General features: G+C 35.9%; 1 protein-coding gene across 5 annotated transcripts in view; it reads right to left on the bottom strand.

The window, feature by feature from the left end:
• NRXN1 (neurexin 1) overlaps positions 1 to 24,079 on the bottom strand; it is a 1,071,934-nt gene that overhangs the window by 574,512 nt on the left and 473,343 nt on the right. For all 5 annotated transcript variants that reach the window (XM_046659961.1, XM_046659962.1, XM_046659966.1 and 2 more), the window contains 2 exons: positions 16,213 to 16,651; positions 2,664 to 3,047 (listed from right to left, as the gene is read on the bottom strand). In XM_046659961.1, the coding sequence (XP_046515917.1) occupies positions 2,664 to 3,047; positions 16,213 to 16,651 (823 nt within the window). The remainder of the gene's footprint in view (positions 1 to 2,663; positions 3,048 to 16,212; positions 16,652 to 24,079) is intronic.

The raw sequence follows: 24,079 nt of genomic DNA, 5'->3' as shown, positions 1-24,079 counted from the left end.
GTCTCCACAAATTCCCAGTTTTATTAAAAATAAAGCAGAAGGGAAGGGGCTGAATTTAATTTACATTCAAATGAACATTATTTCTGTATTACTCTTCCTTATGGGATCAATACATGTAAAACAAAATACTATTTTCCTATTTGCCTAAGTCAGCAAATATTCTGGTCTTTCCTTGAAACTTCTTTGCTTACTTAATGCTCAATGAAGATTTCCCATAATGTGATTGCAGTATCATGCCCCATGCTGCGTGGTCCAAGGACTTGAACATGCTTTTTAATTACTTTGAATAATTATCTTTATAAATTATCAATTATTGCTCAATAATAGTAAAACAGAAACTTTATTAGTGCCTTTTATTTTGTTTAATTTCAAAAGGTGTCAGTCAACCTTTACACGATCAACAGCCTTATGAGCTCAGAGTGTATCTGGAGAAGAACCACAGTCAAAGCCCTTCCTTTTGACTTGAAAACCCCGAGGGTTGGCTGGGCACGGTCTTGTGTTGAGTGAACTGGGGCAGAGCTGGGAACTGGAAGAAAGCCAAATTTTGTGGTATTGAGCATGACAAGCATCCCACACCACCCTTGTTCTCAGGAGATATCATAATGTGAGCAAGAAAATTAATTCTGAAAGGCAAAGACTTCTCACAATACACTGAGTCGTGCAGGAACAAAAACCACACAAAAATGACCATTTTCTGCTCAATACACAACCAACCTGGAGACAAAGAAATCTGCAGAAATTTCCAGCCACCTGTCAGATAAAATTATATGCCAAATCTCAGTGATGAAGTTTGTTATTAAAGTCTCATTTGCAAATCTACATATGCTTCCCACCCCTCCTTCTAATTATTGTAATATATAAATATTCCCGTTCCCTCACTCTGGCTCAGGAAGCTCTACAATTTCTATCTTTATTTCTGCCATATGTAGTAGGAGAGTATTGCCACAAGGTGGTACACCATGCATATTTAACTGAAGGCTCTTATCATTCGTGTGACAGTACAGTTAGACTCTTTCCTAGTTTCACTTAAGCAGGAGACATCAGAATAACTGGTGGCTCTCTGAATGATTAAAATGAAAAAAAAATCTTAAATCACTCTGGCCTGCTCATCTCACATTATGCCTAACTGTAATCTATCTTGCAAACGTTGTCACTTTTTTGTTGTTATTGTCGGCCTCTTTTGGCAATTTCTAAAGAGCAAACTATACAAACAAATAAACTGAAATTAGAAGGAAAAATGAGAAGAGGAAATTTACAGAGAGCATACACCTTACAAATGGAACTATGGAGAAACAGCTAACCTCTAATGACAATTCACAGGAATTGCAATTAGGTACTAGGAGAATGAATGAATCTATGTGACTAAAATGCTTACCCATCTATTGACCTATCTAATTGTATAACACAGAACTGATAATATTTTGCTAGGTAATTTAAGATCATTATTAGATTATTAAATTATTATTATCAATTTTTATATTAATGTTAAAATAGAACTGATAAGCTGATGAGCCTCCTTATTAAGATAAAGGACCAAAGTGACATTTCAACTTTGGATTTTAGAAAATCACCACTTCTTCTCTAGGAAGTGATAGTTTAAATGAATTAAACTATTTCAGAAATTAAGGGGAGAAAAAAGACTAAATGTACATGGCTTAAAAAATAGATGCCAAGTACTTTCAGGCTAAATGTCTAATACAGCAATATTATTTGGAGCATGAGAGGAGAATAGCACAACTCATCAATAATTTTTCATATTGATCTTTCTTCCATTGTTGGAAATGACTGGCAATGGGTGTGGTGACTACAGCATTAATCTGAAACTCTTAGGGCGATGGAAGGACACGCTTAGACCTATTCATTCAGCTGTTTCTTCCTTTGGTCTGGTCTGTAGATGAACGGTGGCAGCTGTCACCCTTCACCGTTCCTTCAACCTTTATGTTTCTAATGGGAGAAGAAAAGAAAAAAATACTGTAGCTTTTCCTCCTAATAGAGAAGGAAAGAGAGGCACCCGCTCAGTCAACAGGCACACTAACCCTTAATATCAAACAGGTAAATGAATCTTCTACGATCAGTTAGGTCCTAGGCAAAGGTAAGTGTCTTTGAAACCAGCGTGCGCTTCTGAAAATGTGGTGGAACTTAGACGACTTAAAGTCAGCTTACTCTTCAAATGTCATCCTTGGGTAAGATGACTGAAGCGAAACGACAATGCTAACCTTAGCATCACGCAATGGTGTCAGGGAAGTTGCAACTTACAGCTTAGCTTGCAACAAATGCTATTTTTTGCCATAGATATCAGAACTGGGTGCCATAAATAGATCTAATTCATGCTTTCTTTACTTTCTATTGTCCTGAAATTAAAAACTGAGCAAAAGAAAGAGTTATTGTCTAGTATACATGTTAGGCCCATACCCAGGAGGATCCAAAAGACCTAAATATTTATTCCTGCAGTGTACTTAAAAAGCTGTGTCTTCCCAGAATCAGGCCCTTTGAAAATCATTAGGGCTCATCAGTCACCATGTCAAGTGTGGCTACTCGGCTTGCAGAGAGTTTATTTCAGCAGATTACACATTATGTTTTGATGGTCAGTTTAAGGGTTGAGGTCAACATTTAATACACTTTTCTTCTCAGAGGAGTCAGCTGCTTGGATTTTGGAAACCTACCTCTCTCGCAGGATCTGCCAAGATAGCCTGTTCCAGAACAATCACAGACATATCTGTTCCACCCATCCCTGCACATGCCATTGTTTTTGCAAGGGTTGCTAAGGCACGGTTTTGCTGTTTCCCTTGAGCAAGAGGGCTTCACTCCAGCAGTACTTTGAACTTCAGCCATTTGCCGGATATCTTTGCTCTGGCCGTCAATGAACAAATCTCTGATGCAGCCCACGTAGCCGTAGTTGAGCAGAGCAGTCCACACCTCGGTGGGGAAGACAAGCCCAGCCTTATTCTCCGGCAAGCCCCCCAGGTACAATTCATCATCCAGGTCCAGAATTTCACTCTCACCAGGAGCAGTGTAGGGTGTGCGCAGTGTGTTGACAGAAATGGTACCTGTTGCAAAGACAAGAGAACACACAGGTCATTACAGAGTGCAACATGTTCTAAATATCACCCTTTCTCTCCTATTTTTCTTTCTATTCCTGCTAAATATCACCCTTTCTCTCCTATTTTTCTTTCTATTCCTGCTATCTTGTACTTCCCAGTGGAATGAACAAAAATGATCAAAGTGTACAACCAACATAGGGTGTTTGTCAGCTGCTATCAGGGAGAGAAGGAAGGAAAGAAGAAAAGAAGGAAGAAAAGAAAGAGAAATTGGCATTCTATATCACTCGGGAATAAAGTCAGACTCTCTTTGGTTAGTGTCCGTTTTCAATCCTGGTATGCATCTGCAAACCAAGAAAGGTTGTGTGCCCCCACCTTTAACTGACTGGATTGGTTTTATTGAAAAAAATAGTTTGACAGATTATTTATGTCAAAATGTGACTTCATCACTCTTAGCTGTATGAATCTATTGATTAACCTCTATGGTCTCAGTTTACTCATCCATAATATGGGCATAATAATGTGACCTACCTCATATGGTTGCTCTGAGTGTTAAATAAAATAATACTAGTAAAGCGTCTGGTTTATAATAAACACCGCATAAATATTGTGTATCATAATTCATCACAAGAATCAAGTTAAATTGGCTGTTTACTTTTCCATTTAACCCAAACTTGTTACTTATCTAAATTGACAAGATTTTGTTTTTTCCCTCACTCCAAATGTATGGGGAAAATAATTCTATTAGTTTATAAATATACAGGAACCCTGGCACTAAGCATAGGATGAAAAAGAAAACATTCACATGGGATTATTTTAGGATCAGAGAAAAAATATTTGTGGAATCCATTAAAAGAAGAGAAAATGAAGCCTGGCCCCATGGCCTAGTGGTTAAGTTCAGTGTGCTCTGTTTTGGTGGCGGCCTGGGTTCAGTTCCTGGGCACGGACTTACACTGCTCTGTTAGTGGCCATCCTGTGCCAGTGGTCTATATACTGAAAAATAGAGGAAGATTGGCATGGTTGTTAGCTCAGTGCAAATCTTTCTCATAAAAAAAAAACGGGGGGGGGGGCAGCCTGGTGGCACAGAGGTTAAGTTCGCACATTCTGCTTCAGCAGCCTGGGGTTCACTGGTTTGGATCCCAGGCGTGGACCTATGCACCACTTGTCAAGCCATTCTGTGGTAGGTGTCCCACATATAAAATAGAGGAAGATGAGCACAGATGTTAGCTCAGGGCCAATCTTCCTCAGCAAAAAGAGGAGGATTGGTGGCAGATGTTAGCTCAGGGCTAATCTTCCTCCAAAAAAAAAAAAGAGGAGAAAATCAAAGACAGAAGGCAGTTTCCTGAACAAAATTTCATCCTGTATGACCAGATTACTCGAAATTCCACCAATATTCTATCTCCAGAAACCTCTTAGTAAAAATGCAAATATGATGCCTGAAAAGGACACCATATTGACCAGATTATTCCAGATTTATTTTTCAGGTCAAGCTCTTAAAGCAGAATAGAGTCTAAAGAGAGAAAACAGAATAGAAAATATCTGATGCCATGCCAGCCTCTGAGATTTAGGGCACAGACACAATTAAGGCATGAAGACAGAGGACAGGGTACAGAGATAGGGACAGAAAGGGGAAGTGTAGTGAGTGTAGAGGGTGGGCAGGAAGATGCATTGTGGTTCTTGCACAGAATTCCTAGGGTCTGCCTCAAGTACAAATATGGCCTGTGAAGAACGTGAGATGCGCATCTAAGGACTTGGGGCTGGCAGTCTCTGCACTGTGGGCAGGAGCATTCCAAATGCCAGAAGAAGGGGCAATCCTCAATGGGGTGGCGAAATGGGATCTGTATTTGAGAGGGAGAAGGGCATGGAAGCCACTGACAGAGACCACGCAGGCAGCCAAGTCATCAAGAGGACATTTGTCTCTCTAGACTTCCACAGAAAGAAATGGAAAAAGCTCCCAGGGGAGAAACACTCCAAGGCATTGTTATTTTGGCCTTCCAAAGAGGGGAGTATAATAGGCATTTCAGAAGGAGGCAGCAAAAAGAGAAAAACGACAAAGTACTCATTTTTACTCTTCACACTTGTGCAAGTGTCTAGAAGAAAACTCATTTAGGAACATATAGGTACCAGAAAACTCCTACTTGGAAAAATACATAAAAAAAGACATTTTGGGGATGAAATATATAATTTTGAGAGAGAATGGTGACACTTTTCTCTTCTAAATAGAACTTCATTACATGCATTTCAACTGTCCAAATGCTCTAAGAAGTGAGTTAACAGATAATCCCTATCCTCTGCAGCCATTAATGTAACTGAGAAAATGATTAGAAAGAGTGGGTACTAATGAGAAATGGAAGGGTGGACATTTAAAAAAACATATGTGGGAAGCAGAGTTGCATGCAACGAACATAGTGACTTATGTTTTTAAGATAAAAAGGAGACAGATGCCACACCGTTTTCCAAGTAGTTCAAGAAGACTCCCTGGAAATGGATAAATAATATTGAGAGAGAATTGGTAGGAGACACACAACAAGTGAACAATGACAAAGTCTTACAAGAGTAGGCATATGTTTTCAAAAATACGTAATTTTTTCCTAGATGCCATTTTATTCATAGAACAAGCTTGATTCAGTTCAGGGGGGAAAAAGATACTTGGAAAAATTGCATTGTCCTTATTCATGATGTTATAATTCTGACTGTAAGAGGATGCTTTGAAGATTCCTGAGATGAGGGAATTTCATGGCTTGCATAACACCTTACTCTCTCTGTCTCCTCCATGTAGTTTCCATAGATCAGGACGCTCTATAGTTTCCATATTCAGTGTGTCTACACTCTCAGTGGCAAAACCACGGCCAGGTATTTCAGACAATCATCAATGAACCGTTTGTCTGACAATGAGAATGGAGTGACTTGGTCTCTTAATGTTTTCACCTATGTTAGTGCCTGCTTTAAACAGAATATTGTGAGAAAGCTCAGGTATGTTTTTATGAATGTGTTTGTTGTGGCCAGAGTAAGATATTCACTATAACTGTGATTAGACTAGACTTTTCTGATCACGACACCTAAAATTAATCCGAACTTTTCATATACAGTCATGCATCGCATAATGATGTTTTCAGTCAATGACAGATAGCATATACAATGGTGGGGCCCATAAGATTAGTACCATATAGCCTAGATGTGTAGTAGGCTATACCATCCAGGTTTGTGTAAGTACACTCTATGAGGTTCACACAAGGGCGAAATCACCTAACGATGCAATTTTCAGAATGAGTCCCTGGCATTAAGCGATGCATGACTGCAGTTTACTTACAGCCCAGTGCACACATACTTATAGACACACATACACATATTGAAACAAAAACTTAACAGAAAAATATTTAACTCTATTACCTCTGAGGCACTCTGATATTTTTTTCTTATATAATTTTACCAATACAAGTGCTAGACATGATCCACCAAATGGATTTTGGAACAAATTAACAGATTGCAACCCACACTTCAAAAAACACTGATTGAGAGTTTGATATAATACAGAATAGGGATGTTTTCCCCATAGATACTTATTATCTTTTTGAGGGACAATTTTAGAGTTCTCATCTGAATAAGAAAGAGTGAAAGATGGGAGAGAAAGCAGAAGGAATATAATTCTAACTTCAACTCAAATACAACCCAAGAGGAACTGGAACTTCAACCCTGATTCAAGGTAAGGAGCCACAGCAAGCATATGCATGTGTCAGATATCATTCATTGGAATTTTCTGCAAACAAACATAATAGAATGAAACAAACATTACTGAAAATCAACTACTGTTTTCTCTATCTGCTTTGCCAATCCATATGCACTTATATTTTAGAAAATCTTTGTAGAAGAGATGGCAAAAAAAGGGAAAAGGCAGAACTTAATTTAAGTGGGAATGTTAATTATTTTTATAGTCTTAAAACTCACAGAGTAAAAACGTTATTTGAAATAATAATTAAATTTTATTACTGAGCTAAATCCAAACAGATATTTATACTTTAGCCTAGACATGTGCAAATGTCCTGAAATGCACACACTTCTGATAAGGGATTTGAATCCCCAATTCCTTAATAATTTTATTATTGATATGAATCAAAGGACATTTTCACCCAAGCAAAAGACTCATCTCAAAAGCACTGAATTCATTTAAACCAATTTAACACATACATACGAGCACAGTGAAATTTCAATACTAAGGTTCCCAAGTGCCTATTTCATTATAATTGAGTTCTAAAGGCAGTGGTTACCAAGAAAACATGAAATGAATATTTAAACTTGTTCACTGATAATTAAAGACAATTGAGTAGTTGTCACAGCTCTATAAATCAATAGAAAATGAGAATTTTCCAAAGACATGTAACTAAATTTTTAAGGGAAAACAAAAATCTGGGTATATTATTGGTTTATCCCTCTACTTTTTTCCTAGAACTACAAATATTGATATGTTCTCTTTGGAATAGCTTGATTATTTCATACATGCTACCTTCTTCCACTATAATTACATTTGAAGTTTCTGGTAAATTAAACAAATATTTTATGTAAACATTGCTATATTTGAGCTGTTAAAATTTATAGATGATAGTCATATTTGGGGACTTATTTGGATTAGTGTTTCATGCTTCAATATTTAAGAATCTAAAGCACCCTGCTGTGTTATTTTACTTTTAAAGAAATGAAATTTCAGCTGAAAAACAAATGTATTTGTGTACGTATGACTTTCGAATTTTCACGGAGAAATCACACTAGTTTATATTAACATTTAAACGTGGTTGTTTTCATGGCATACGCAAAAGATAAAACAAACGTGATAAATAGACAAGGCAATATTTATTTAAGAATATTCATGAGCATAAATAATAAATTCACGTTTTATATAAAAATATATGTGAAAGAGGAAAAACTGTTGAAAACAGTTCTTAGTTATAAAAATGGAAATCAACTTTACATTTTGGTCTGGTATTTACAACCTGTTAGTTTCCACTCTCTCTTTCATCCAATTTTCCTTGGCTATTCTACTTCTGGGAGATTAGCTTACAAGGTGAGAAGAAATATGGAGTGAAGGTGAGATTTAAAATAAGTTAATTTGACTTCAAGTTTTCAATTACTGCAAAAGTTTAAACGACTGGAAATGAGGGGGTAGAAAATAGCATGCCCTAATGGGAAATGCTTTGACCTGGTCAAAGGAAACCTATTTTCAAATTCTAGCTTTGCAGTTAACTAGCTGGCGAGCTTAGCCAAATAACGGATTCATTAGGCCATAATGTGGCTCTTATGCAAAATAAAAGAATTGACTGCATTGTCACTAAGGTCCCTTTTTGAGTAAAAATTATTGAAATTACTGCTTAAAACAATTTTTTAGTTAAACATCAATTTTATCTATCCATAATTCTGCTTCATCTCTCATTGCAAAAGAGAATCAGTTTCTACAAACTTAGAAATTTTCTTGTCAAATTCATATTTTACTAACAATTTCAAACTCAGTAAAAAGGCATACTATAAGTGATAAAAGCAGAGTGAAACATTGATTTGGTATGATGCAAAATGCAAAATATATAATTCCCATAAAATATATAGTAAAAAAAATAAACTATAATACTAACAATGGGAGTTTTGGAGGAGTGAGATTACGAATGGATAGTTTTTCTTTCCTTCTTTTCTTCCTTTCTTTTTCTTCCTTCCTTTCTTTCTAATTTTCTGTGTCTTTGGAAAAAGCAATGTCATGTACTAGGTTTATAATAGGAACTAAACAACCTTTATTTGAAAACAAAACAAAAATACAATCTCAATATTCTGGTTTTCTGCTTATTACTACGTATTTTCTGCTTACTTGGATTCACCGGAGAGCCAGAAATTTCAGGAATCAAACCAATATGTAAAGAAATAAATCTTGGAGAAAAATTTAAAACTGTGATAATATGTGGTGAGAGGCAAGAGTGAGGGAAAAAGGGCACTTCCTGTACTGTAGATAAGCATGTAAATGGAAACAGTCTGTTAGTAAAATAACCTGTCATCACCTTTCAAAACTAAAAATGCAATTAACCCAGCCATTCCAGTTCTTAGCATCTACCCTACAGAAATTCTGACCAATATGCCAAAAGATATAATATGAAGACTTTCTTTATAAATTACTTTACAACAGCAAAATTTTTAAAACAGGAAAAAGTTAAATGTTCATCAATAGAGGAATGACTAAGTAAACATCAGTGTTTAAACTAGGAGATATATGATGCCACTACAACGAACGGCATAGACAAAATTCCCAGTAGATTTTTTGTCACCCAATAATTGGTGAAGAATGATCTTGTTTATGTAAAAAAGAAGCTCCACATTATTTTATATGTGTTAATATGTTTATACATATATTGAAGCATAGGAAAATACCTGCAATTTGTCAACATCAAATTATTTTGCCCATTACCTACAGCGGAGGGAGTGAATTGGTGAGAGAAGTGTGTGGCAAATGGAAAATCTTCACTTACGTACGTTTTGAATTGCCTGAACATTTTCACCAGTAGTACATATTCGTATGTTACATACATGTCATGTATTAAGCACATGCACATATACACACTCATAGCAACATGTGTATACATAAGAATTTTAAAACTAGGGGCTGGCCCAGTGGTGTAGTGGTTAAGTTCACGCACTCTGCTTTGGTGGCCTGAGGTTCTTGGGTTCTGCTTGTTAAGCCACACTGTGGCGGCATCCCACATACAAAATAGAGGAAGATTGGCAATGGATGTTAGCTCAGGGCCAATCTTCCTCACCAAGAAAAAAAAATCATACGCAATGCTGGGAAGTAAATACCAATTAAGTGACATATTTTGCAGTGATTAAAATATTATTTTGCAGAAGTTCCACAGATTTCCACTCAGCAACCCACAGTGAGGGTTACCGTTGCTGGATGTGGTCAAGTAACTGCCTATTTCCAGAGGGTGCAACTGACAGCATAGTCCACGGTCTGCCCCTTAGTCTGGTAGGCCCAGAAAGGAGATTTGGTAGATTTATCAAGCCCACAAGACTGATGTATAACATAAGAATGCCAAGTTATTAATTCTCTATGAGAAATTATCATAGGATATGGAATGCTTGTATGTAGCTTCTCCAATATGGGATGCCAATTTATAATCTAAATGTTCATTTATTCATTTATGATGGGAAATTTAATTGTTACAGAAACTTGAATACTTATATCTATATAACTGGTCTATTTCTCTCCTCTACTGCAATCAAACTAACAAGCAGAGCTAAATCTTAATCAAAAGAGTGGGGAAAATGAATTCGGAACAAGGAGAGTACATGAGGAAAGGCAATGTGTAGTAATATTAGCCTATGATGGTGTGACACCCTTCCTATCCCAATTAAGAAGACCTGCGTCTATCTCTACAGTGGGGGTGTGAAATAGTCAAGTCCCCTAGGCAGTTCCTACAGGGTACCGGCCAGCGTTTGTCTCTGTGACCTTCTTTTCCACAGACATGTTAATATATTTGAGTCCTACACGCGTGGGAGCCTCCTTAAGGTGCCTTTGCAAAGTTCTGCTTTGATTCTCAGATGCTTGCTTTCATAATTCACAGAGAATAAATTTTGTTACTTAGATATTTTTGAGCAAAAAAGAGTTTATGATATATTAAACAAATAGCCTGAAGAATTATGTAATTGCAACTATATAAAACATATGTCCATGTTAACAAAGACTGGAAGAAAATGTGCAAAACTAAAAATGTTTTGAGCGGGAGGAAGAAAATAGATGACTTTTTTTCTTTTTAAATGTGTTCAGAATAAATAAATAAATGCACCAATTTAATAAAATTTAATACAATAATTTTATGCAAAATTGACTCCATCTAGACATCAGTATAGTCAAATAATTGATAAGGCATTTTAGTCTTCTCATTGATGGGTAATGATTTATGGGCATGGATATAAAATAAAGTATTATAAATTTACTTAAAATTATTTCAATGTATGCAACAGGCTACTAGGTAAAGCCATGGGAGGAATGTTTATAGTCAGAGGGCAAGTTCAAATGAACACCTAAACAGAGAAATCGGCTAATGGTTGTTCAAGTAGGAATGTCTAAGTGTGGTGATTCATGAATGGTATACACAGAAATCAGTGCTGGTAATATATAGCTAGAAAGTGCTGTTCACATCACACAGTGATTACTATAAACCTCTAATTATGTGCTCTGGAGAGAGCCTTGTGCCTTTCCCACTGTAATTTCTAGTTCTCAAACTAGAACTCTATGAATTCAATTCAAATCTTAATGGCTGCTTAGCTGTTAAATGTAAGCTTACCCATGAATAACCGCTGATACAATCTGCTGTACCCTGCTGTACACAAGCAGAATTTGACAAGAATAAGGAGTATTCTCTTTGATTTCAATGTGTAATGATCGTTTGCAAAAAAAAAATGACTGGCAGTTTGCTATAAAAATACTTGAGAGGATACCCTTTCCTGAGCCAAAGAGCTTAACACAAATTTAAACAATATTCATGCCCCAAGAAAACAGTCATTAACTTCATCCTAATTTTAGCACAATTCACACTTTAGCTAAATACCTGGACAGTTTTGTGTTGAGTTTGGGAGCAAGAGAGAGGGAAAGGGGGACCCCGGAAAGGGAGGCGGGCTGGTAAGGAACTGCTCAGCTCTAAGTCCTGCAAAGTTTGCAGAGTAATGAGACTCTTCAATCATATTTATTAACTCAGTAACTTAGGGGTTTTGCCCTGTTAAGTAGCTAAGCTGTCCATGGAGGATATCCACTTTTTGCAGCACTCAAGTCATACACTCTCATCCCCAAAATCATGCCTGCACTTTGTATGGTTCCTCCTTTGCCACTTTTGTGCAGGATCTGAAAATGCTATTCATGGTTCAGTTCACTTGGCCCCCCATGTCACTGTCAAAGACTAATCAGACAGTGGAAGAAGCTACACTGTACAGAGAACAGCGGTGGCCAAAGAATATTAGTCAAAGTGTGGGAATTAAAGTGCCTCTTTCTTCCCCATGTCATAGAATGCAAGAAGGGACATATAACCCAAGACAATTAATTGTGCCGAAAACGAAATTCTAGAAAAGTATTCAGATGAAGGGAATATTTCTCATCAAACAAGGGGCTCATATATCCACCTTAGTAAACAAAGGGCTGATGGGCAAATCATCAGAAAGATGGAGATCCCGGGTGACTATCTTCCTTGTTACTAGCATGCTTACTGTGGCTGCGTATCCCAGTCCTCGGAAAGGAGTGAACGCCTTCTCTCATGATTAATTTTCCTTCTGCCTACATGTTTGCTAAATGATACAGGGATCTCATGAACAGGCAGGAATAGTAGTCCTGTTTTCATAAAATCTTGTCATTTCTGTACCAGGCTTACCACAGTTCTCTAACAGTTGTTTAACTTCTTCACTGCATTTTTCTTCCAGACACCTGGGCTTGGAGGATGGAATTGTGTTTGTAAAAAAAGACAGTACCTGTTATCCTATATTGTGTTAACTGCTTTCAGGAAGTAATGTAATTCCTTACAAAAAGTTGCATTTACAACTAAAATAGTGCTATTGCTCTTCAAATGTAAAGATGATGACACTTTAAAATATTAGGGGTAGGTTGACACTGAGTCATTCGCATGTTTTTATTCCTTATATTTTCTTATACCAAATATTTATTGAACAACTGCTATCGCCTAAGAAAGAACCAGGACCTGAGGATATAAATATAAATAAGATATTCCCTTGCACACATAGGTTTCCCTTATAAGCTGTATGGGGGATATTAAAAATTCACTCTGTCCACCAAATATAGTTTTAACCCTATCTCTGACTAGATGGCCCAAACTTATTAGCATCTAATTAATGGCCATGGCTTTTATTCTGACTGACTTTAGTATGGTCAATAGCAGAAAGAATAACTCTTAGGCCTGGGCTCCCTCTACTTTAATAACAGAGACAATATGGCTCATTAAGTGTTTTTAAATATGGAGCTAAGGAGTGTCCCAGGCAAATCGATAGATACAACCTTCGCTGTCCATGAATCAGAAAGCGGCCCACATTGCCCTCTTGTCACAGCAGTATCGTCTCCTCACATTATATTAAGAGGAATTTTCATATAGCCTCTAAATATAACTGATGTGAAAAATGGGTAAAATGAATTATTTCTTGAAATTCTACGTTTCTTAGTTTTAACTGAGCTATAAATCTTAGTATTTCACCAGCTTAACTCAGAAATATCCTCTAAGTAAAATAAAAGCTAGTATAGCTATTCATTCAATTATTAAAAGGCTGCTTTATTCCAAACCAATGCAGTGTGCAAATATAGAACTTAATTAAAATACTATATATAAAATATTAACAGCTGCAGTTATTAAAATCACATTAAATTCCCTTGAGCTTGGCCAACACAATATGAGCTCTTGTTTTTTCTGTTTAGTAAGGGGCAGGACTTACTTTAGTGAATGAGCTTTGGTTTTTATATTGTTTGTTCTAATTCACTAATGTGAAATTGTAATCACATAAAAGTACTTTACCATCAAAACACCAACAAGAATACTAACTTAATCTTTCCATTGGATTCCAAAAAAATCTCATGTTTCATTTATTTTCTTTTTTAATGCAAATAACACTCTCTTAAGGCATCTCTCTCTTCTTCCCATCCAGCACTGAACTTTGGAAATTAAAGTAGATATTCTCTGCTTTGACCTTTTCCAATGAGGATATAAACAAGGAAGTTAATAAACTCTTGGCAATTTGGATGAATCTAACAGCTTAAACAGAAAATGTGGATTTTATTCTGTTTGAGGATTAAGGTATTTATCTGATCTTTATTGTAATAGGTCATCCACAGGACTTGGGAAACTAATTAGATTGCATCACCACTTAAGACTGGAAAGAAATATCCAGGTATAAATCAATATTATCAAATGAATAACGGATAGTTTTACTTTCCTTTCATATTCTTTTGCATTTATTAGAATTTTGACAATGAGCATGTATTTCTTCAGATAGTAAGAAAATATCTCATTTCTAGGTGAATGAAATACAACTGAACTGAAGTGTGGTATTTTTTCACCCTTGTGAATTTCCAAAAGATGTCCACTTAACCTGATTAGTTATGTTTTAAACTATTAAAAAAATCTGACTAACAGTGCATATATTCTTGAAAGTCAATTTCCAAATTTTATTCTAGATGTATTTTAAGTCAAACTGTAATGTCCACAGTTAATATTTCAAAAAACAAAATTAATCACTACTCTCATCCTCTTTTTAAGTCTTCTGTTTGAAAGTGCCTAAGTAGCAAATTAACTGCTAGCTCTGGCAGAAATAGGCTGGGGGGAGCCAAAGGGAGGCATTCTTGCTATATTTCTGTATTCCCATCAAGGTACTCTTCTCAGCTTAAATCAGAAAAACAAAGAGGAATCCAATTCCTAATGGAATCAGTATTATACAGCTGACAAAAAAAAAAAAATCTTTTACTGTCTACTCTCAATCATCTAAAATACTGCAGAAAAGTGATAACATAGCACAGATTTCACAGAATGCTAACTCATCTTCCTTATGGTCTTCTTTAGGGAAATGAAATAACATAGGGAGACCGAGTTTTCAGCGAGGGATGAATCAGAAACAAAGTCTCCGAGATATCTGGGGATCAGAGCAACGGGTTTCGACCTTCCTTCAATTCTCCACCCTCACCCCCAGCTCCCTCCCAATTTGCCTACATTCCATTTCTTTATTTTATTGAGAAAAAAAGATATATCTAGGATGGCAAACACAATCTTCTTGATCAATAAATAGGAACACAAGGCACGAATAATAGTGAAATGTTACTCCCTCTTCCCTGCAGAGAAGCTAGGAGTAAATAAGTGACAAGGGAGTCTATGAAAGGAAGGGGTAAAAAGAAGAGCTCAGCCTCAGGGCTTCAGCATGGCCCTTCTAAAACAGGATGGTAATCACAGATTATTGGATCTAAAAGAAGCACTAAATGTCATCTGGTCTGTGGTTCCCAAATTTGGTTGATCATCAAGTCCCTTGGAAAGCTTTGCAAAAAAATAGAATCCTAAGCCCCATCACTGTTGATCCCCCTTCACTGGTCTGGGATCCAGTGAATACTGGCTCCCTCACAATATGTTTTACAAGGGAAGAAATTCAGGTGCACAAAAAATGCCTTGGCCAAGCTTGTACTGCTATTTAGCAGAAACTCCAGAGTGGATAATATAGTATATAAACAAATGACAAGGTGGGAGGAGAGAGAGGAGGAGAGTGGCTAGTTCTAAATTCAGTTGTCTTCTATTATAAGAAGATAATTTGATTTGTAAGTGAGAGGAACAACCACAGCATAGGAGCACAGGGTGAAGACAGTAAAAGGAATAATATATAGTTGTGTACTTAAATTGGTTCTCTCTGGGTTTCCACAAATGCTGTTTCCTCTTCCTAGGTGATTCTTGCCCACCTAAGCCCATTAATCCACTCCCAAATTTCAGAGTCAGTAATTTTTATTTCTTCAGGCCTTTCCTACAACATCCGCTTCTACCCCCACCATACACACACACCTCCAGGAAAAAAGAGCAGCAGAAAGAAGCCAGTGGAATGAACCCCTGTTGGTGGAATTCCAAATATCTTTCATCAGAAAAGGGAAGCTATTTGGAAGGCAGCAGAGTTTTGCTGGTGTCCTTGAAAACCTACTATATTGATCAAAGTATTTTTGATACCATAGATCCACCTTGGATAAAAAGAGTGCTGTATTAAACTAAGGAATGTATGTGTGGATCATTGAAATATTTTTCATGTTTTATATTTGTCACTTCAGGCTCCTCCAAACAACCAATGATACGAGGTAATTGGGAATATAAGAACCCTTATATTTTCATTTGCAAATTCAAGATAAAATTTCCTGCAAGATTTGGCACTTGATTATCCAATAAATGTTGATTTAGGAAGGTATTCTAGAAGCCATTAGGGCTTTTGGAGTTTGATGCCCAACTCTCATGATTAATTAGCTCCTTCTGATTCTTATATGATATGAAACAGAAACAATAACAGACAATTTCCTTTACCCTAAAGACAGGAATGTAAGAAATCTTTAATATGTCTTGGTTTTAAATCTTTAGGAATAGCAAAAGGTAGATGGGGTGTTCCGGTAGATAAACAGTACAGAAAAATGATAAATTACCTGACCGTCCATCTCTCTGGAAGTCCACATGATACCATTCTCCATCATTCACTTTCTTCTGCAGGGCTTTGATTTTTATTGTACCTGACCCCATGTCCAAGAGGAGGTAGAGGTGGCCATCTAGCATCTCAATAGCAAAGAAGTCAACCTTTATCATCTGCGGGTGCTTGGCATCTTTTTGGTGTCGTGGCTTGCCATGGCTAAATAAGATGAGGCCATTTGGCTCTGTTGTGCGGAAATCAAAGGATATCGAGCCTGTTTTCTTTGCATTCCATTTAGGCAAAGAGATGAAAGACTCTGGGGTTTCAAAGGTGATTGGGTCCAAAGTTGCAACATTCTCACATTTAAATGCCACCACTCCATGGATCTTCATCTTAGGGTCTCCTTGCTTGGCAAGTCGAGATAATTCCAGCCTTACATCATTATTTTTATATACAACCTGTAGGCAGAGGATAGCAGTGAGAAACTAAGCGTATATTTTAATATTTGGAACTTGTCATCAGCTCAGGAAACTTGCAAGTAGATCATGAAAAGGCACACAACGTTTAGTAGCTTTTGATTATAAGACAGCTTTTTCATCTAAATAAAATTCAAGTATCAACTCATTGAACAGTAACAGTTCCAATCTAATTTCATTCAAATAATGTGCATGCACACGTGCACACAAACACAAATTCCCTGTAGTTAACTCAAATAATTTGAATAAATCTGCATAGCTTTCATTATTCCAAGGATGTGTAGACTTGAACTTATAAAAACCATTTGCTTTTGTTGGTTGACTATGGTACTTCATTTATTAAAGACAAGCACTGAGGTTTTTCAGTTTTCCCATCACAAGAGTATTTGAAATTAGATACTTTTGTATACTAGTTCCCTAAAATACAGGATCTCTTCTATGGTCTATATATCCATGGTGTGTATTAATTTTGGAAGATAAGCATAACAAGTTGGGGTAGAAAATATCCTGAAATTTCTCAGAAAAATCATAAAATGCAACTAAGATGCAGAAGCTCTCTCTTGCCCTGCCCTACAATAATAACTACTTGAATAATGTAGGTAACTCTGGAACATGGTATTACTCTAAGTCCATTCAACCTGTATTACTGGTGTTCCATTTCACTTTTAATGTACACAAATGTGGAGCAAAGTTCGTCCTGTACCCTGATTTCTCAAGGCACTTCAACTAAAGTGGCTGGGTGGTTCTGATCACTTGATAGTTCTGGGGCTTTTGTGGACTACAAAAAGCACATTGGACAAATCCACTGGCAGTTCTCACAGTATCATGCATCTGCTATGATATCACCTTAATAAATTCATAGCTATTTTTAAATGAGGATAAAGAGAGATTCATACCCTTTTTCTCTACAAAATGCATAGCATGGATAACTACATTTCCAAAAGCTATGTCATACTGACTTAGGGATAAACTAGTTATCTATGTCCAGATAACTATCTAAATTCATTTAAGAAGGCACTCAAATTTCACAGCGGCCAACATTGTCAGGTTCTAAATTCATTTATCCACGTATAAAAATATATTTATATAACAGAAAAAATAAGACAGGCTGTGTCTTATTAGAGCTATAAAGTTAACCAGGTCAACACAGCAGTTATTTCTTTCAAATCCAAGGCCAAAGAAGCCAACAGTTAATGTGACTGACAAGTTTCTTGATATGATTTGTTAATGGATATTTTATTTTTCAGAGTTATTAAGAGCAAGCTCTGGTATCAGACTCCCTAAGTTCAAAGCCAGCTCTGGCATTGCCTAACTGTATGATCTCTAAGCCTTGTTTTCCTCTCTTTTAGGGAGATAATACTTTACAGGATAGTTATAATGATTAAAGAAGAAAATCCATGTAAGCGAGAAAATCTACATAAAGACAATCAATCCAATGCCAGGCACATCGTAAGATTTTAATAAATACCAACTACATCAAACTGCATGATAATAAACATCATCATCATCTCTTTATCATCATCTAGTATACACAGAGATATTACTTCTAAATTAATCCATAATAAGGAAATGTCTAGAAATTAAGCACACTCATATAATTGGTATTTTATACTTGATTTGTACCAACTAAATAAATCATCTTTCCAATATTAGTCCTGGTGTTTTCAGTTTATCTTTATCTTGAAGAAGGATTATTATAAAGAATACCATATCTCTTATTCTTTGAACAAATATGTATAATGGTTTAACAAGCATCTATTGACAACAAAAAAGGAGAAAATGAACTTAAGCAATAACAAAAGGAATTAGATTAATTCTTAAGTATACTTTCTTGAAAAGAGAAAGAGCTATGAAGCCTTGGGAAAGTTGATTTAGGATTGTCTTTCTCTGTGGATCTTTAGAAGTGGAGAAAATCTTTTTAAGGATGATTTTCCAAGTTTTGTAACTTCTCACCATGATTTTCAAGCTACCCAAACCTGCATTACTTTTCATTTTCTTGGTGATTTATATTTTCACATTTGGAAATTTTTTGACATAGATATTGATCAGGAATAAACATTTTCTGACCCAAATGATGCAGATGATGACACTGATCAATGCTAACACATTGCCTGTGCAATGGAATTGGGTGTTTCCGACGTGAGCAAGTGGGTATAAGGCTGGGTCTATTGCCTCATGAGTCCCACATCATCTACAAAAAAATTGAAGGATGTGGGATTAGTGTAATTCTAGGTGAGGACTGCACTGATAGATTTATAATGTCATGAGTAAATTGGGTGCCTTGGTGATAGGGAGGTTTGGGGAAATGGAGTAGGGATTGTCTTCATCATATTACTTATGATGAGCCATGCACTGCCCTCTCCAAAAAACAGAAGATGAATCCCCACTAGAATCTATGATTAATGCAGGTAGGGGCCTTGCTCACTGTAGCCCTGCACCTTGATCAGTGCCTGGCAGAGGGTAGACACTCAATAAATATTTACTGAGAGTTGAACGAAATTCTTCTTTCACTTTTTTTAACTTAGTTCCCAGATTGTAGACTATTATTAATAACAATATTTACAAATATAGCTATTTTTAAATTTATTTTTTATTTTTTTTATTTTTTGAGGAAGATTAGCCCTGAGCTAACTACTGCCAATCTTCCTCTTTTCCTGAGGAAGACTGGCCCTGAGCTAACATCCACGCTCATCTTCTTCTACTTTAAACGTGGGATGCAGGGCTTTTGCCAAGGGGTTCCATGTCCGCACCCGGGATCGGAACTGGCAAACACCGGGCCATGGAGAATTGGAACGTGTGAACTTAACCGCTGTGCCACTGGGCCAGCCCCTTCAAATACAGTTAAAATATAGCAGAATGTGATATTGTGGACCAATCTCCTAACCTAGTTACTATTTTGAGCCTATTTATCTAGGAAAGTGTGAAAACTTCTGTGCATGTTCAGTTATAAATGGGCAGCTGGACTGTGTATTGGAAAACTTCACCTTCAAACTCATTTTGTGGGGTGTAAATTACTTAGAGTGAAAAACACCTGAGTTAAAATTCTCCAGAGGTAGAATAATTTTCCTAGAAGAACTATCTTGAGAAGAATTTTTTTTTCTTCTCATTTTCTATTCTTTGAAAGGCCACTCTAGAAGACAGGAAAGCAATTTTGGATAGGCAGGCTGATAGCTCTCAGATCTAACCACTACTTCATGTGCCCCAGATTTCATAATCATTCTACATCTCTAAAGTTAGACTTACTTTTAAAATGACCTAAATATAGTTCAACTATAATAATGAGTAGCTAGTAAGCACTCCAAATCTTCTAAAAATTCATGTGTAAGCATTTTTTTGCTTCTTTCTCAGATAATATGGTTCTCAATCATTTACAATTATTCATGTATCTTTTTTCTAATTTCATCAAAGTTGTAATTTATTTAATAGTTGCAACTTTCAGCAAATATCTATATACTTCATCTTCTTAACAATTGTTGATGATATTATGGCACACTTATGTGGATCTGTTTATAGAATCAAGATTTATGTTGCAATATTCATTGTTTTTGAAGAGCAATTAAAAATGTTGACTTTTACTCCCCTGCTTCATAGGCTTATATCATAAGTTCCAAAGAGATAGAAACATAAAAGAGGCCTCAGGTTTTTTTGTTATTTATTTGCTGTTTTTGTTTTCTTTTCTTCGCTGCCATATAATTTCTGCACATTGCCCTGTTGATCTTTTCCCTTTCCTCTAATGTTTGTTAGAATTTTTAAAATATCCTTCACACTGAAATACTCAAGGAAAGGAGTAATGTGTTTGTATTTTTATATTGCTAGGCTTGAAATTTCAGGTAGACAGTCACTGAGTATTTTATTTGGGCTTGATAATAATCCTGAAAAGGCAGGGGCAGTAAGTAGGCTAAAGAATAGAAGTTTGAAGGTGTAGATACAGACTTAGTTTAAGCACAAAGCTTTTACCTAAGTCAAGTTGCCTAACATCTCTGTCTCGGTTTCTTAATTTCTAAAACAGACATCTAAAAAGGAAAGCAACGTCAAATCCCCAAATCTGTGAGGTTTTCTTCCCTCAATCTATGTGATTTGAGCAGAGATAAAAGATGGCTTATTGTTGCTTCTCATTTTCCGGCTTTTTCCAGTTGTGGTTTTGATGCCAAGATATTGTTCTCTATTCTGAGATATATCGAAACACTAATCCATCAGTAAAGAGAATGTTCACTACATCTTTAGGCGTACGGATGTGCCCCAAGGATTATATCTATCTGAGGTTTGTACAGATGGTAGTGAAGAACTGGTGGCTGATAGCTAAGGCTTTCCACAGGAAGAGGGAGGGTAACATTAGTAGATCAGCAGGAAAACATTTGCCACTCAGATAAGGACTTTTTTTGTTATTGTAAATATATGTTTCAGCTTAGAAATTTTAATGAGGTTCTTAAATTTATTAACATGTATTGATCAAGACTTTTCATCCCGTAAGTATGAGAGTACACAGGATGGTGAAATGAGAACTGAAGAGCTATGTAGAGCTCTTGAAAAAGGAGTCAAAGAGCTATGTAGAGATCCAAACTCTGTTATGTAGTTTTTCAACAGATATTTCATTTAGGATATTTTATATATATATATTTTTTCTAAAAGTCCATAAAGTTTAAGAATTATCTAAGAGGACTGTTGTTTTAATTTTACCTTTTGTTTGTTTTAAATGCATTTAATGCTTTTACTCTATTAAGAAAATGTGAGAATATTTCAAATGTCCAAAATTAATTCTTCTTTTCTCCTATCTGTGATCTGTCCATGCATCATCTATTTATAGCAAAGAGCTTGTTTCAAAATACAACCAAGAAGTAGCCAGTAAGTGAACAGTGCAAGAGCCTTCCCAACAAGTAGGAAGTAAATTACATTTGTTTTGCCAAGACCTGGGTAAGGAACAGCTCAAAAAAGGAAATAAAATGTATTACAACTTTCATCCCCAACATTTACTTATTTATTATTTTGAAATTATTTTTCAATCCCCAGACTTTCAATTTAATCAGATAAGTAATTGTTAGGTAAGGTACTGAAGAAAATGCAATTTTAGTTACTCCCCTGTGCATATGCCCAGTCCAATAGAACATGATCCACTGAGAATAAACCAGTTTAATTTCTCTTGAATATTTGCTATTGGTATATATATTGGTAATGTGTAAACTATATGTGGACATACACACAGAGTTTATACTTTATCCAAAGTAAATGTGCTTATATATGCAATATATGTCAAACCTGCTATCATTGATGTCCAGAAAAAAATGCACACAGATATTAGAATACATTGTACATCTCTAGACAGACAGATAAGTAGATAATACATATGTATATATACCATACACACAAAAAATATAAATAAACATTCACCAATAATATTTAATAAAGTCAGAAATTAGAGAGTTCTTGGCTAAAACACACATTTGGAGTCAAAAATATCTTGGCCTAAAAGCAAATTTTAGCGCTTACAAGCCTGGCACGCCAAACGAAGGGCTGTAGTCAAAATAATAATAACAACAATAACAATAATAATAATAATAAATTACAATTTAAGAAAGTAGAAAATTTAAAAATTTGCCTCAACGTTCCTGCCACCACAAAAAGACAATTATAAAAGTAGAGGTAAGGTGGTCCCTTTTTTTTTAATCATTGCACTTCCTATTGCCCTATCTTCCACCTAAGATCAAGTTTCTTACGTAATTCACTTTCTTACACTGAGAGCTTAGCACAGAAACTGCTTATAGTAAAAAGGTAAAAAACGTTTGCTGAATTTAACTGACCAAAAGACTAACAGAATTTCAGTTTTTCTGAGAATGTGACACCATAGAAGTTTTGATCTGCAATTGGAATATGTCCACTTGAAGTAGACGTGCACCCAGTTGCAGGGACTTCTGTATTTGGGGTGGTTTGGAGAAGGAGTAGCAGATAAGAAAGAAAGTGTAGGAAATGTGCAAGTCCTGTACAAAGTAGCTGAATACCTCTTTAAAACAATACTTAGCCTTGAGGAAATTTGATTTTAAGGAGAGTTACATAAGGAATTTTGAAAGATAAGAGGGTTTTTTTGGGGGGGGAGTTAGTGGGTTTATCGCCTTAATCCAATCCAATGAGAGATTATATGCAGATAAAATTTTCAACGTAATTGAAACTTTCCCCATAACAAAATAAAAAAAAAATCATCATGGAATGTAAAAACAGACTACAACAACATCATTTATCAGTAAAAGCATGTGACATTTAATATGAAACCAAGAATTAGTTGAAACTTGGAGAGAAAAAAATAGCAATTCTTTACTTAAGGAATGTAGAGAAAGAAATCTCTTTGCTTAGTTCCAATTAAACAGGGTCAAATTCATCCTTTTCATAAAAAGAAGGAAAAGCAAAAAGAAAAGAGAACTCTTCCTGCTTTGTCCTTCTCTCATTCCACTGTCAGCGAGCTGCCTAAAGTTATTTAGGCAACATTGGATGCCATCTGTACCAGTTAGCCGTGGGAGCTAAAAGACTGTGTTGTTCCTGAGTTAACAGCTCTATTTAATGAAGATTTCAGTGGCATATGGGTGTGTGGCAAGAGAACTTGAGCTCCATTAAATAGGAATGTCTATTTTTCTCACATTAAAGACTCAGTAATTCCGTAATGCCTTTTGGAAAAAAAAAAATTGGAAAATGAGCCACTGTTGTCAGTAATGGGAGATTTGAGATACCATTTTTTTTTTTAAAGAAAACTAATCAATCCTCTTATTTCCACACGAGGAAACTGAGACTCAGGTAAGCTAAGGACTTGTCTCCGTTGGCATCAAGCTCTGATCACAAACAAGAATTGGGACTTCAGTGTTCAATGTTTTTTCAACTCTGTTAAAAAAAATACATAAATAGAACAATAAACCATCTCTACCATAGGTGCAGGATTAAGAGAGGCCCTTGAGCGATTACAAATGATGAGCAGATGTCTTTTCAGCAACATGCCAAAAAGGGAACCGTAACTGTTTTAAAGGCAATTCTAACTTTAAAACTGTGTTAGCTTCACAATAAGCTGATGCTCAAATACAAAAATAAAAGACCTGAGGGGAAAATATCTTGCAGTTATTTCCCCAACTAATGGCATTTAGAAAGACACTGAAAAAGTTAACTAGAAACAATAAACGTGCAATGTTTACTGTTATTTTGCAACTAAGTGATGAAGATATTTTCAGCATCAGTCTTGCATGATCTTGCGGAATGTAATACACCGTAAGTTAGGGTTTAAAGCTTGTATTCCAAGCCGGCAGATGCTGCTAATAAGGGCAAAGCACGTCTGCTTTATCCAAAAATTTTTAAATTCTCTACCAGTCTCAATGAGAGAAAAGTAGACACTATTATTATTTTTTTTAAGGGAAACTCTCTGAACCAAGGATGATACTT

Source organism: Equus quagga, chromosome 5 (genome assembly GCF_021613505.1).
Source record: "Equus quagga isolate Etosha38 chromosome 5, UCLA_HA_Equagga_1.0, whole genome shotgun sequence".
Lineage (NCBI taxonomy): Eukaryota > Metazoa > Chordata > Mammalia > Perissodactyla > Equidae > Equus > Equus quagga.
The sequence above is the reverse complement of the archived record's forward strand: the minus strand, read 5'-3'. Positions and strand labels throughout refer to the sequence as shown.